Source organism: Pimephales promelas, chromosome 8 (genome assembly GCF_988280905.1).
Source record: "Pimephales promelas chromosome 8, fPimPro1.hap1.1, whole genome shotgun sequence".
Taxonomy (NCBI): domain Eukaryota; kingdom Metazoa; phylum Chordata; class Actinopteri; order Cypriniformes; family Leuciscidae; genus Pimephales; species Pimephales promelas.
This window is the reverse complement of record NC_142776.1, coordinates 28736840-28753022: the sequence shown is the minus strand read 5'-3', so window position 1 is coordinate 28753022 and position 16183 is coordinate 28736840. Positions and strand designations below refer to the sequence as shown.

At 36.6% G+C, this 16183-nt stretch overlaps 1 protein-coding gene across 2 annotated transcripts; it reads left to right on the top strand.

The window, feature by feature from the left end:
• The first annotated feature begins 577 nt into the window (after positions 1 to 577).
• pfkmb (phosphofructokinase, muscle b) lies at positions 578 to 16049 on the top strand. Of its 2 annotated transcripts, XM_039689150.2 has the most exons (25): positions 578 to 812; positions 2390 to 2440; positions 3553 to 3630; positions 4092 to 4190; positions 5990 to 6063; positions 6319 to 6396; positions 7896 to 8085; positions 9256 to 9421; positions 9507 to 9551; positions 10605 to 10713; positions 10813 to 10908; positions 10994 to 11086; positions 11157 to 11282; positions 12517 to 12581; positions 12673 to 12736; positions 12855 to 13001; positions 13085 to 13155; positions 13276 to 13363; positions 13495 to 13647; positions 13734 to 13898; positions 13981 to 14042; positions 14193 to 14304; positions 14426 to 14525; positions 15430 to 15535; positions 15624 to 16049. In XM_039689150.2, exons 1-25 carry the CDS (start codon positions 578 to 580, stop codon positions 15757 to 15759), a joined length of 2709 nt encoding a protein of 902 aa, XP_039545084.2. In that variant the 3' UTR covers positions 15760 to 16049. The 2 variants fall into 2 exon arrangements, with proteins under 2 accessions (XP_039545084.2, XP_088990404.1); XM_089134278.1 differs by lacking the exon at positions 578 to 812 and having other exon boundaries at positions 2410 to 2440.
• The last annotated feature ends 134 nt before the right edge of the window (positions 16050 to 16183 follow it).

Genomic DNA, 16183 nt, shown 5'->3' with positions numbered 1-16183 from the left:
AAAAAAAAAAAAAAAAAACTTGCACATGATCAACTTAACATAACGTAAGACTTGTGACAACACATACAGGCCTGATGTCAAGTGACAGTAAATTGTCATGAAACTGTCACACCTCGGGGCCGAGCCATCAAGCCACCATAATCTTTTAAAATCAGAGTTTGTCAAAAGTTCTTTATTTCTTTTTTTACATTCACTATTCACTAACCTCTATTACCACTATTAACTCCTGCTTTGATCCAATAAAATCTACACGTGAACTGTGTTGTGTGCAATCCTATTACAGTATTAGACTGCCTCTACTGCTGTTATTCAAGCTGATTTCTAAGTATTGAGCCAGAACTAAAATACAATTCATTCATTTGATTAAGAAAAATCCAGCGAAACAGACCAGAAAACAATAAAAACACCAGAGAGTTAGAGAGAGAGAGATTTCCTGGGAAATGCCAAAGAAATAAGGATGGTGTATAGAAAGAGAGAACGTACTGGAAGTAGAGAGAAAAAACGTGAGTAGGAACGTGAGGTCAGTTCTAATAATACTGATAAGACCTTGTCATGGCCACCACACCTTCTCATTCTAATGGGAAGAATGGAGGTAGTGTGGGACAACTGTGTGTGTGTCTGCCAGGTGTGTGTATGCATTTGGGATGTGTTTGTATGCGTGTGTCAGATTAGTGTTTGTTTGTTAGAGTTGTTGGTGTGCTTTCTGCAACTGTCTTTTCTCCTGTTCCACTGGATCCCTCATATTGGACTGGCGGTGCTGATCTGGCAGTGCACGCACAGGAAGATTCAGTTTGATGCTAATCATGTCTACGGTACGCGCAGTGTGTGTTTGTGTTCATACGTGTATAAAAATAAAAAGGCTGTGCATAATTATCTCTATACGTTGTTGTGGGTGTATGTAGTCAACTTTAGTAATATTACTTAGAAAATACTCATGTGTTTGTGCATGTGTGTTTGATTGCGTATCTGTTTTGAGCACGAGATGTTTCAGTGGTCAAGCAGGCAGATGACCAAATGACACAGCACTTTAGTAGTCTGATGTCACAGTGAGCAAGCATGCTCATAGGGAACTGATATTTATAAAACTAAAACTTATTAAACTTTCTTCAATGGCTTGATTCCAGAATTATACTGTATTTACTTGATTCTTTAAAAAGTAGAGATGGAAAGTGAGAAAACTGTCTGATGTAAAGCTATATTTTACAATATGAATAATAACGTGAGATGGCACAATATCTTGACATAGCTTAGCTTAACTAAATCTGAGAAGACACCAATTTGAAAAGAATAAATTTGCCGTTACCTCTTTTATCGCCTTTTATTGCAAGTGATGCTATCATTTGCAATGCTTTTAAAAATCAGTTTTTAAAATTAGTGTTGTTATAGTAACACTTAGCCTACAATAATGTTTGTTAATGTATTAACTAACATGAAATAACAATTAGCAATACATTTGTTGCAGCATTTACTAATCTTTGTTAATGTTAGTTAAAAATACAGCTGAGCATTGTTTGTTCATGTTAGTTCATAGTGCATTAATGACTAATGTTAACAAATACAACCTTTGACTTAATTAACGTAATACTAAATGTTGAATTTATATTAACTAAAATTAATAAATGCTGAAGAAGAATTGTTCATTCTTAGTCCATGTTAACTATAATGAACCTTACTGTATAAAGTGTTACCCTTGTTATAGTATTTCGAGCCCGATCTCATGAAAGTGCGTATCCATAGCACGAATGTCATTTTATACGCCTAGTTTTTACAAAACTAGTTTTTTCGTGTAGGCTAGACCTTTTGCACCAGAGAAACGTGGGCGCCGTCATCTTTAGAATATTGTCTTTGAACTTCCGGTTCTGTATATTTCTATGGCATCGCTGTCGAGGAGTAAAGCTGGTGAAGTGGATTTACTTATTGTAGAGTTAACAAAAGTTATCATGAGCATTGTAATGTTTATCATAAGCATTCTAAAGCAGATGTTTTAACAAATGTCGAACGGGAATTTTTTTACGAGCAGTGCAAGATCGCTGTGGAAATACAGACCGGAAGTCAAAAGACAACGAGCGCAACGTTGAAAAGGGGCGGGACTACGTAGGCGTGCATATTTTTCGCGTGCATATGATACGCACTTTTTTAAGTACGAACTCTCCACCCCCCTTCCCCCTAAACCTACCCAGGGGGTTTTGTAGCATATGCACGCAAAAAAAACATTTTTGGCGTATAAATGCCACGAGAAATGACAATTGTGGTATAGATACGCACTTTCATGAGACTGTGTTGCATCACAAGAGACACAAAACTGAATTAAAGACTCACTCATTGTACTAAAGAAGGATCGTCGCCACCTACTGGTCTGTAACACAGACTTTTTTCTTTTTTTAAACAGGATCGGAAAATTTGATTTGCCGGGATGAATCAAAATCCGAACCATGTGCTGGTAAGGCAAATTTTCAGGACTATATATAGCCTAACTGTGGCTAGTCTAGATACAGTAGACTATCTTGGAAGCCTATGTGTAACAAAGTAATAATTTTTTTCCTCCAAGATTGGTCCTAACTTATTTGAGTTCCGTTACATAAAAAGGTAGTTTGGTCTAATATTATCTGAATCTGAAAAAGTAAGAGTCATTACCTCTTCTATAACTGCTAGTTGGTCAAGCTAGTTTTTCAGACACAGTCTTAGCAACTGGCCCCAGATCACACTACATTTAATGTTGCTAAAGAGAATTATCTGGTGTTAAAGAGGTTTAACTCAGCACTGTAAATAACTTGTTTAAATCACAAAACAGGATTGGAAGGTTCATAGTGGTCCGCTTCTTTAACCCGTAGTAACTAACTAAGACATGACTGGCTGGGTGTAACCAAAAACAACAGCAAGTTTACTCTGACAGATTAGTCTGCTAACCCCGATGCACAACAGCATTCGACCAGTAGACAGCAACATACTGGAGTCTGGACGCTGGATCTAACACTAACATGCAACAGCTGCTGGGTGTTGGTCAACGTTGGAGTCATAGAGTTTAATCTGGGCTCTTCTTTAATCACTTTAGGACACTAATCTTGGTCTCTAAATGGAGAAATAAAAGATAAATCTACCTCAGCAGTACTGGATAATGTGTTAATTTAGTTTTATTTACTTTAATTTATTTAATATTTAGGATTTCCTCCTATTTTGGGGCTCAGATTTACACTTGCCTTGTCAACATCTTTACTGCCCCACCACAAAATTCATATTTATTAAAGTCACCAATGGACAATTCCTAATATTTTAATGGAATATTGCAGTATTTTTTTTTTGTATAAATGATTTATCTATGCACATTTTTTTTTATTCATGTGCCCCCATAATCTATAATAAAAGATCACAGCAATAGCAAATTCTTGTTTCATAATCATAAACAAACATACAGACACACACATCCTCACCATGTTCACACCATTGAGTGGTTTTTCAGAAAGATTAGATGGAAAAGTGCAAAATTTAGTCATTTCAGAGCTGTGTTCATTATTCTAGGATGACAAAAACAACATTTTTTGTCTTGTGTTACAGATGGAAAGACCACATCTACAAAGTATTTTGACGCAACCCTGGGAGATCTCAACTGCTTTACTACCATACACAATGGCTGTAAGTCTGTGAGTGTGTGTGTGGGAGAGAGAGAGAGAGAGTATTTTAGCACTGCATATTCATAGTATGACCAATAGAAAAAGATAGCGTAAAGGTCATGTGGCTGTATGTTGGTGTATTCTTGTCCAACCACCATGTGCGTGCACTTTTGTTCCTCTGTGTAAGTTTTTTTGTGTTTGTATCTAATTGTCTTTCTGCATAAAGATCACATGACATGAAATTAAAGTAACCGTAAATGCGGTTTGTATGTGTGTTTTAATCAGAACACTATAGCACGTGGTGCAGCAGATCATTTTAAATTTAGTTATGATGGGGGTGGATACTGTGTGTGACACTGCATGCCAGAGTGGAGGGTGTTTATACTGCTGTCAGGCTCCCATTCAGTCAGTCGGGAGGAGAGTGGTCTGATAGCGAAAGAAAGGGTTGACAGTTTACTTCAAAATTTTTCTTGTTGTCTTCAGGCCATCTTGTCAAAATGCAGCGTTCAGCACCTGTGGACCCCACAAAGATGGGTGTTGGAAGGGCCATCGCTGTCCTCACCTCTGGAGGAGATGCACAGGGTGAGGAAGTGTGTATTTGTGTGGACAGGCATTTATGGAGTCTAACTCCATGGGTGTAGATGGATACAGACAAGTTATAATTTTCACATTAAGTTCTCACTTACTAAATCTAACAAATCAGTGCTTTAAAACATAATTTCTCTATAAATTTATGCTGTGACTTTATATAACAAACCCCATAATCTGCCATTGGTCTTGTATTGATAGATGATTTGGCCATTAAGTTTCTGTGTACTAACATTCAAAGCTTTGGAGTCAGTATGTTTATAAATTCAGCCAAGGCTGAAATGCAAATTAAACGTATTCCTGTGATGAAAGCTGAATTTTCAGCATCTTTACTCCAGTATTCAGTGTCACATGATCCTTCAGAAATCATTCTGATATGCTGATTTGGTGTTCAGGACATTCTTATTATTATCACAGTTATAAAAACAGTTGTGTTTCTTAGTATTATTCTTAAGCAGCATTTGTATGTAATATCATACATGTCTTTACTGTCCCTTTTGATCAATTTAATGTGTCCCTGCTGAATTAAAATATTAATTTCTTTAAGAAAAATCATACAGACCCCAAACTTTTGAACATTAGAATAGATTTTGGGTAGTTGAGCATGCCCTTTACCATAAGCTTTTAGGATATGAACACATAATAGTATTTCTTTTAGCTTCAGCTTGCATCAGTTTTTAAAATGCAACTTTTTCTGTTCAGTGGAACTCTAAAGGAGACGTTTATAAACACTATAAAATTACACATAAAAAACTTCATGATACAAAACTTGAAAATGAGTGCAATTTGTTCTCCTCCTTTTTGTTGTTGCATAAATTTCAATATAAATCATCATTCTCTTTTGTGATATGGAAAAGAGCAGAGAACATTCTGCTAAACATCTCCTGTGTTTCATGAAATACAAGAATAGGGGGTTTGAAATGACATGAGAGTGAGCAAATGATGACATTTATAGATTTGGAGAAACTATACCTTCATGCAGGAAGGGTTTTCAACTACAAAATCAACAGTGATATGCAGTTTCCTCCTCTTTTGCATTAAAATGCAAGGTATAAAGTCAAATGAGTGTGGTATTTAATTTGGCCATAACTTGACAGATGATCATTTAAATTGGTTGTGTTGGATCCTTGATTGAACTACCACCCCCTCATTTACTATATCAGCCATATTGAATGAGCAACAGGAATCATATATCAGAGAGGTCATGAGAGGTGCTAAAGCTTTCACACTGACCTTTTATCCAACCTTTAGCTGTAGGAAAAAGAACTGGCCTTTAACCTTATCTGGTTCCAGCTGCAGAATAAGTCAAATAACTGTGTAATGTCAACTAGTCCTAGAAGAACCTTAACTATGGCCGTCCCATCGTTCCCTCTCACTCAATTCCTCCCCATGATCTCTCTGTCTCTCTCTGTCTGTCTGGAGGGTGTTATATTTAGCCGATGACCTTTGGGGAAATGTGGTTGCTTTGGAGAGCTGGGCAATGAAGCTTGCTTGTTGTCCTCTCTGGTTCAATATTAAATGAAACTTGAGCCACTTAGATTGCCCTTAACCACCATGTGTGTTTGTGTGACCAGATGAGAAGATAACAGGTTAGGAATAAAACCAAAAACACTTTCCTGTGAATTAGTGGTTAGCTGGATACGTTTCACGAACCAAAACGTATCTTCAAAATCTAAAGCTTGTGACAAATTAAAGAAAACCTTAGACCTTTACTTCTGTATATAAATGTCTAGCCAATCGAAACACTATGAAACATGTGCAGTAATTATGATTCATTAATTATTATTTCTCAGGCATGAATGCTGCTGTCCGAGCCACAGTGAGAGTTGGGATCTACACCGGCGCGAAAGTCTATTTTGTGCATGAGGTTTGTTCATCTAAACGCACACATACAGACCTAAGAAATAAAGAATTAATAGTGAAAGATTGGTATTCGCTGCACACAAAAATTGAGAATTTGTAATTCTAATTCACTGTTATTCACTTATGCAGGAGAAATTCACTTTCCAATTCACTCAGCTCTAGCTCAATTCGAAGTCCACTCAATCTTTTTAAAGTCTATGCATTATGTAACATGTGTTTGCATTCAATTATGCATCCTCCAATTTCTGTGTGCGTCTAGGGTTATCAGGGCCTAGTCGATGGAGGCGATAACATCCGACAAGCAACTTGGGAGAGCGTGTCAATGATGCTGCAGCTGGTAATTTGATAATATTTATCTTGTGTGTTTTCTATCAGCTGTTTGGATTCCGAACTAGCAATTTGTGAATGAATCACTATGTATCTAATTGGTCAAATGGGTTTGCAAAAAGCTCTTTGAATTCAGTTTGATTCATTCGGTAACACTTTATTTCGATAGTCCACTTTAGACATTCTACTAACTATAAGTAACTTTTCAACTACATGTCAACTAACTGTCATTAGACGATTAGTAGACTGTCAGCATAATATCTGCTAACACTTTATTTTGTTGGGCCCCCAACAGACATTCAACAGACTATGAGTAACTTGGCGACTACAAGTAAACTTATCTACCCTATACCCTAAACACCTAACCATAACCTACCAGTCTACTGACAGTCTACTATAATATATTAATACTCTAATGAGAGTTAGTTGACATGTAGTTGAAAAGTTACTTATAATTAGTAGAACGTCTAAAGTGACTATCGAAATAAAGTGTAACCATTCATTCAAACAGTGTTCTGCAGCTCATGGCACTAGTAATGCCAAGGTCATGGGTTCAATCCCCAGGGAATACTTCAACTGAAGTGCAGTAATTTTAGCTCGCAATATCAAGCAGCTTAACAAGCTGTTCTGTATACAGCTAAAAATAACTGGAAGCGAATGACAACGAAAGTCAGACAAATTCAAATTACATATGGCCACTCCCTTTCTTATGTTAATAAGATGATAAGATATGTTAATCAGGTGGATACCTTCAATCCAATGTAAGTGTAAATGTAAATTCAAACTGTTCAATTGCAAACTTGCAGTGGTAAAACAAAAACAGCACTGGATGAGGTGATATTTAGCTCCAGTGCATTGTGTGACACAAAACTTGTTTGTGTGTCAGCAATTAGGCTGCTCTTTATTGCACGTGTAGTTTGTGAACTAGCAGCACACTCTGTATTGCAGGTAAAATTTGTATCCAAAACAGTAATTATCAAAATATCGGGATGCTTTTTGATGGGGTCCTGTTCCCAAGTACTTATGAAAGGCTAGAAACGCTCTTGCCTTCAAGACACATTTGTACTCATTCAGTTGACTCTTGTGATCACATCAACACAATTAAACCACAACTGAAACTAAAGGGGGAGTTCATCAGGTTATTTTTATGCATGTTTGAGATCATATTGCATGGTAGACTATAACCCCTTTGATCCAGCACAAAATGCCAGAGTTCATCTAGAGATTTCTGCTTTCGAGACTTAGGCCTACTGCTTACACTAGACAAGTTACCATGTGAGTAACGACATGAGGCATAGATTATGACCATGCTGATTGTCTGATTAGCACCACTGGGAGTTTCAAACCCTCACTATACAGCCAAACCTTGACTCATTGGCATCCTGCACATCCACAGCACTTTAGTATATTCCTCTGCCAACATCTCAGGTCATGTTAATATTTGGCATTTTTGCTGAAGTGTCTGTATTTTTGATTGTTTTTCTTATTTACCTCTGTCTATTTTGTCAGGGGGGCACAGTCATAGGCAGTGCCCGCTGTCAGGACTTCCGCACTAAGGAGGGTAGAGCTAAAGCAGCATGCAACCTGGTGAAGTTGGGCATCACTAATCTGTGTGTAATTGGTGGAGATGGCAGCCTGACTGGCGCCAACGAGTTCCGTAATGAGTGGAGTGAACTGCTGCAAATCTTGCTGAAAGCAGGTAGGACTACACCATCCGGTACTCCTTGTCAGTCTGTTACATCAGGGGTTTTAAAACTTTTTAATGTCTCCATCCATCCATCCATCCATGCTGTTCTTTTGACAAATTTTCAAAGAATCCTGAAAAAAAATGTATCGCAGTTTACACAAAAATATTAAGCAGCAGTTTTCAAGATTGATAAAAATAAGAAATGTTGCTTGAGCACCAAATCAGCAAATTGCAATGGTTTCTGAAGGATCATGTGACACTAAAGGCTGGAGTAATGGAATGAACATTCAGTTGCCATCTCAGGAATACATTACATATTCAATGCATTCAGATAGAACACAGTTAATTTAAAATGTTATTTGGTCCCACTTTATATTAAGTGGCTTTAAGTACTATGCACTTACATTGAAATGAATAATTGGATACAATGGACTTATTGTGTACATACATGTTTTTACATTGTACTTATATTTTGAAAATACCTACATGTAGTTACACACTCTAAAAAATGCTGGGTTGTTTTAACCCAACTTTGGGTCAAATATGGACTAACCCAGCCGTTGGGTTAAATTTTTACATTACATTTTTAACCCAACATTTCGGGTTTGTCCATATTTGACCCAAAATTGGGTTAAAACAACCCAGCATTTTTTAGAGTGCAGCTGTAATACATTTGTAATTACACTGTTTCCCCTTCCCTTACACCTTAACCTACCCTTAAACCAACCCATACCACCACACCTGAGCCTAACCTTACCCGTATCACACCTCAATAGCAGCAAAAGTGTTTTACAATAGAACCTAAACACAATAAGAACATTGTACTTATTTTTTGATGCAAGTGCATAGTACTTAAAGCCACTTAATATAAAGTGGGAGCATATTTTACAATATTACAGTTTCTACTTTATTTATGACATAAATGCTGCCTTGGTGAGCACAAGAGACTGAGTACAAAAGCATTAAAAAAAATATCACAGACCCCAAACTTTTGAAGAGTATTATATATGGTGATCTTTGAGAATATGTTTTGGCTTTGTAAATATGTTCATAATATATTTTGCAGAAAGTAAGACGCTGTAACTTTGTATAAATAGGGAGACTGATGAGAAGATTCAATATGTCAGTTATTAAGAAGATACACATAAAACACATGCCTGTCTGTCTGTCCTCATACTGTAGGTAAGATCACAGCAGAGGAGGCTAAACGTTCATCTCATCTGAACATCGTTGGGATGGTTGGATCCATAGACAATGATTTCTGTGGCACAGACATGACCATTGGCACGGATTCAGCTCTGCACAGAATCATAGAAGTAGTGGATGCCATCACAACAACAGCTCAGAGGTAAATGCATACACACACATCTATGTACATGTGGTACTACATAGTTGAATTTTCAGCCTGACAACACATTGATTTGTCTTTGCAGTCATCAAAGAGCCTTTATTCTGGAAGTGATGGGGAGGCATTGTGGGTATGTTGTAGTATGGATGCATGATAAGTCATTCTGTTGTTGAATGTTACCATATAAATGTTCTAAAAACAAAATCCACATCTGTGAATATATGAATATATTATGAATATGAATATATTATGGCCTGGTTTCACACACAGGGCTTAGACTAAGCCAGGACTAGGCCTTAGTTAAATTAGGACATTTAAGTACCATTTATTAAAACATCGGTAACACTTTACAATACGGGTGCACTAATATGCATTAATTCATGCTTAACTAATGCACAGATAATCATGAGTTAATGTATAACTAATGAAGAACTAAACCATTAATTAATGATTACTGCATCATGATTAATTAATACATGAATTGCTATTAATTCAATGTGTCATTGTGTATTAATTCCTTAATAACATATTTTATTAACTAATAGTGTAAATTAATGTTTTAATTACCACAATTAGTCAAAGCTATACACTTCAACTTCCAGTTGTCTGCTTTAATTAATCATTAGCTAATGATTTGCAAAGGTATCATTATGTTATGACTTTACTTGTTGAGGCACATCATTATTAACTAGTCATTTAGGAATTGTAGTAATTTGCACATGCATTTGCACTAACAATGAAGTAATTAATCATGTATTAATGCATATTAGTGTACCTTTCATATTATCTGGAAGTTGAAATACAAGGCTTTGGCTCATTCTGGTAATTAACATATTAATTAATATTATTAGTTAAAAAATTAGTTATTATGGAATTAATCCACAATTACATATTTAATTAATAACAATTATTGTATGAACTAATACCAAGACTCTTAATTAGTTCATAATGTGGTAATCATTAATGAATAGCTTACTGTAGATAATCATTAGTTACACATTAATTCAGTATTATCTGTGTATTAGTTAAGCATGAATTCATTCTTATTAGTATTAATTATTGTAAAGTGTTACCAAAACATCCATGAAAATAGTTTTAGCTCTAATTAACTACAGGTGTAATAGTCCTGGTTATGACAGTGTGTAACCAAGAGTGTATGTATATTTTTTATGTGTAAATATAGGTATTTGGCCTTAGTCACTGCCCTGTCGTGTGGTGCTGACTGGGTGTTTATTCCTGAGATGCCTCCAGATGAAGGATGGGAGGACCATCTGTGCAGGAGACTTACCTATGTAACATCTATACACATTATAATGCCCTACTTATCAGAATAGTCAACATCATCATCCTTATATTCTGTCCAATATAATTATACTGTCTTAATTGTGCAGCAAAGAAGCATTGGCCATCGTTTGAATGTCATCATTGTGGCAGAAGGTGCTTTGGATCGCCACGGCAAACCCATCACCAGTGACTTTATCAAGAACGTAAGCCCAAACTGTCACATAAAATATGATCATAGTGATTTTTTTTATCATGACTTATTCTTTGTGCATGTTTGTGTTTGTTTAGCTGGTCACTAAAAAGCTCGGCTTTGACACACGTGCCACCATTTTGGGTCATGTTCAGAGAGGAGGAACACCTTCAGCCTTTGACAGAATCTTGGTATGATCAGTATTCAGATTCCCAGCTTGTTTATTTGATACATATGTAACATGCTCTGTCTTGTTCTCAGGGCAGTAGGATGGGGGTGGAGGCTGTGATGGCATTGCTAGAGGCCACTCCTGACACCCCTGCATGTGTGGTCAGTCTGTCCGGAAACATGGCTGTTCGACTGCCCCTCATGGAGTGTGTGCAAGTGGTGAGTAGGCAAATACACATCCTGACTTCCTGGCTGCATTAATTTTTTATGCTTAATGTGTTTTGATGCGGTAGTTTCAAATCAAATCAAAATAACTGCTGTTTTCCCCAACCAGATATAAAAGTATTTATATGAACAGGTAGTTTGGGTCGTTCATGTTTGACGTTTTTGAAAGAAGCCTCTTATGCTCACCAAGGCAGCATATATTTAATCAAAAATACAGTAAAAACTGTAAGATTGTGAAATGTTATTACAATTTCAGCATCATTACTGTACTCTAGTCTTCAGTGTCACATGATCCTTCAGAAATCATTCTAACATGCTGATTTGGTGCTCAAGAAATATTAATTATTATTATCAATGTTATTCTATTCTTTGATGAATAGAAAGTTGAAAAGAACAGCATTTATTTGAAATGGAATATTTTGAGGCAATACAAGAGTCTTTAGGGTGTAATGAATTTAATGAATCTTCACTGAATAAGTATTAATTAAAAAAAAAATACTGACTCCAAACATTTGAATGGTAGTGTAATTTTATATAAAATTTAATTTATTATTATTATGCATTTTATTTCATTGCAGTCAATTTGATGCAGATGTTGTTGATGTTGGTTTGTTGATCTGTACCCAAATTATGTGACTTAAAGGAGTAGTTCACTTTTTAACAAAACTTTTGCTGATAATTTACTCACCCCCATGTCATCCAAGATGTCCACGTCTTTCTTTCGTCAGTCGAAAAGAAATTAAGGTTTTTGATGAAAACATTCCAGGATTTTCTCCAATGGACTTGATTGGGAACCAAACGGTTCAAAGTCCAAATGAGAGTTTCAGTGCAGCTTCAAATGGCTTTAAACGACACCAGACGATGAATAAGGCTCTTATCTAGGACTCTTCGAGTCATGACTCGAAAAAAGATTTGTTCATTTTGTTTGAACAGGAGAGTCACGAACGCTCATCACAGAACAGAGCAAGGCGAGCATTTGTGCTTATACAACTTAAACTTTTTTATTTATTTTTTAAACGAATTTTTAAAATTCGCTAGATAAGACCCTTATTCATCGTCTGGTGTCATTTAAAGCCCTTTGAAGCTGCACGGAAACTCTCATTTGGACCTTGAACCGTTTGGTTCCCATTGAAGTCCATTATATGGAGAAAATCCTGGAAAAGCAAAAGTTTTTTTTTTTATAGTGAACTACTCCTTTAATTTGTAATACATCTTGTTCTTTTTTCAGACAAATGAAGTGACCAAAGCTATGGCAGAGGGCAGGTTTGAGGAAGCTGTTAAACTCCGGGGAAAGTGAGTTCTTTATCCTTGTCTGTCTGTCTTTCTTTCTTTCTTTGCAATAACAAACTAAACCTGTGACTGATTTCCTTTTTCTCTTCTGCAGGAGTTTTGAGAACAATTGGAACACATATAAACTCTTGGCCCATGTGACCGCCCCAGATGTGAAGGTGCGTAACAAGATATGAATCATTTAATCATTCATTTGTTGGACTTTACTCTAGATATGTATGAATTTCTATTCTTTTTATTTATTTTGATTTTCATCCTCTTCCTCTCCTTCTTTAGAGTAATATAAACATAGCTATACTGAACGTGGGAGCTCCGTGTGCAGGAATGAACGCAGCAGTCCGTTCAGCAGTCAGAATCGGTATCATTCAAGGACACAACATGCTATCAGTGCATGATGGCTTCGAGGGACTTGCACATGGAACTGTAAAGTATTTAACATGCATGAGGAATCCATGAGTGCATATGAAGAAATGTCTTCTCTCTGATTTAAACTCTGTCTCCTGCAGATTGAACCGATAGATTGGAGCTATGTGGGAGGCTGGACAGGCAAAGGAGGTTCTGTTTTAGGAACCAAGAGGTATGTTATTTTCATCAAATAAATACAAATTGGTGAACAAAAGAAACCTTACTTGCCCCAAACGTGTGTATAGTGTGTTTTAATTCTTGTATCTCTTTCTTTCTCCTTCTCTTTCTGTAGGTCATTGCCAGGTAGTATGATTGAAGATATCAGTCTGAATATAGCCAAGTTTAACATTCATGCCCTGGTTATCATTGGAGGATTTGAGGTGAGAAAATCTCAAATACTACTGCCAATGTGAAATAAAATATTTGAAATCCTTTTATTTGTCCACCAGCAACTCCCTCACCTTGTTGTTTCATTTTTACACACACTCTCTCGCTCCCCCTTTCTGTTTAGGCCTTTGTTGGAGGTTTGGAATTAGTGACTGCCAGAGAAAAATATGAGGAGTTGTGTATTCCCTTGGTTGTTATTCCTGCTACTGTGTCTAATAACGTTCCTGGATCAGACTTCAGCATCGGTGCTGATACTGCTCTCAATACTATCACGACTGTGAGAAAGCACACTCTATTAAATTGTGTAATGTACAATTCACAGACAACTATATCTATTTAATCATCTGTTTTGTGTCTTTTAAGACATGTGATAGGATCAAGCAATCCGCCGCTGGAACAAAGCGCAGGGTTTTCATCATTGAAACGATGGGGGGATATTGTGGATATCTGGCAACCATGGCAGGGCTGGCTGCGGGGGCTGATGCTGCTTATATTTATGAAGAACCATTTGCCATTCACGACTTGGAGGTGAGGCATGTTTGAATGCGTGATTGGATGGATATGTGTAATTTTGTTTTGTTTTTAACTTAAATTTCTGGTGGAGAAATAGACAAATGTGGAGCACTTATTGGAGAAGATGAAGACCACAGTGAAAAGAGGCCTCATCCTCAGGTTGGTCATTTCGTTACACAATTTGTCTCTGCATCTTTTCACTCTAACTCATTCGGTCAACTTCTGCGATAATCTAGACAAATGACTCCAGGCTTATGCAATTCATGTGCCAGCACGCTAATAACAAACTATCAAACTGTTTTCCCTCAGGAATGAGAAATGTAATGCAAACTACACTACAGATTTTATCTTCAACTTGTACTCAGAAGAGGGCAAAGGAGTTTTTGACTGCCGTAAGAATGTGCTTGGGCACATGCAGCAGGTCTGTGTGTACAATATTGATAGTATTCTAGGGTTTTGGCCTGTGTTTTTGAACATTATTGCTGAGCTTCTTTGTCTTTATCTCTGGACTCGATTGCTAACTTTTCTCATGGTATGTTCAGGGTGGAACGCCTACACCATTTGACAGGAACTTTGGCACAAAGATGGGTGCTAAAGCAGTGTTGTGGTTGACTGATAAACTGAAGGAGTGTTACAGACATGGTGAGTGAACAATAATTTAAGGCAGCACTGCAGCTTTTAATACAGACAGGAGCCATCTTAGAAAACAGACTCGATAAGTCGATCCCCGAACGCCGTTCATACAGTTCAGAAGTTCGCTGAACTTCATACAGTTCAGCTCACTCAGCACGATGCTCGTGGTTTGACTTATCGAGACTGTTTTCAAAGATGGCTCTGTGTGTCTTTATAAAGTATTAAACGGTCTGTACACTTACAAAGTTCTCAATGCTTTGTTTTGCATGTATGGACCCTCATTATGTTACTGTGTTAGTGTGGGGCTATTTTGACCCTTGTTAGTGGTATAAACTAGCGATTTCTTTTTACTTATTCTATGCCCCATATAACTTAGCCTACTAGCATTATACGCTAAACAGTTTTTAGAGATAAAACTCTTTACATTCGATTATCACAAAAACAAATCTCAGAGAACGGTTGACTAGGTACCGATGTTTTATTAGACCATAGGTTCTCCTTTAAGCCTTGTCTAAGAACAAGACTTAAAAATAGTGTAGATCGAGTATTTTCAGTCGTGGAATGATTTGCCTATGATTTTAGAGTTCATGCACATCTTGGTGGAGTTTTTTTTTTTTCTTGCGATTTCCCAAAATTTGTATAAAGTATATTGCAGTAAAATATATGTCATTATTATTAATTAATTCAAATGTTTATTATTGTATAATGTTTCAAATGAGCTACGTTTAATGCTAGGTTAATTGTATCTTACATAATATTGTATGTAACATAATTCTCATAATCTTGAAGGCATAAAAAAGCAATAGAACACCAGAGTGTACTGTATTCATTGAAAGTGCCTTACATAAATCCTTATGAACCTGACTGTATCTTTCTGTCTTTCCATAAACATCTTTCACTCTTGTATGAGTAGGCCGTATCTTTGCTAACACCCCAGACTCTGCCTGTGTTCTGGGAATGAGGAAGAGAGCCATGATCTTCCAGCCTCTCTCTGATCTCAAAGAGGACACTGACTTTGTGTGAGTGATCCCCGACCGCTTTACTGTTGTTTCATTGCATCGCACACATTGTCATTCACTGAGTGACTCCCACCTGTTTCTGTTCCAGACATCGTATACCGAAGACTCAGTGGTGGTTGAAGCTTAGGCCCGTTCTCAAGATTCTGGCCAAATACAAGATCTCTTTGGACACCTCAGAGACTGCTACGATGGAGCATGTCATTAAGAAGAGAGGAGCAGTCTAGACACATGCTAAATTGCAGTGGGATAAAAAACAAATCTTAGTATAAAATAATAATCAGCTGATCATCCTGTTCTTCCAAAACCATGTAAACACAAAAGAAAGTTACATGAGTGACTAAATAATGACAGAATTTCCAGTTTTGGGTGTACTATCACTTTAAGTACAAAACCCCACAAATTTTAACTCTCAGCTGTATTTTTACCATTTCACCACTAGGCCTATCTGGCCTAAATGCACTATTGTAAAAAAAACAAACAAACAAACAAAATAAAACAAAACAAAACTATTGTACTATTGTTTCTAAATAAATAAAACTGCCAGACTAAATTAAACCTTTAGATTTTCAATGATTTCACTGAACACGAAAAGTAATACTTATAGAGTCACATTACTGTAATATCAACATGGCGTGGCAACATTGCTTT

What these genes read in the sequence shown, in the direction of transcription:
- pfkmb (XM_039689150.2), top strand. Translation starts at nt 578, where the DNA reads ATGGGAAGAATGGAGGTAGTGTGGGACAACTGTGTGTGTGTCTGCCAG. An exon ending in TGTCAATGATGCTGCAGCTG is followed by an intron (nt 6,397 to 7,895) that starts GTAATTTGATAA and finishes CTATTTTGTCAG; the next exon opens with GGGGGCACAGTCATAGGCAG. An exon ending in TCATGGAGTGTGTGCAAGTG is followed by an intron (nt 11,283 to 12,516) that starts GTGAGTAGGCAA and finishes TTCTTTTTTCAG; the next exon opens with ACAAATGAAGTGACCAAAGC.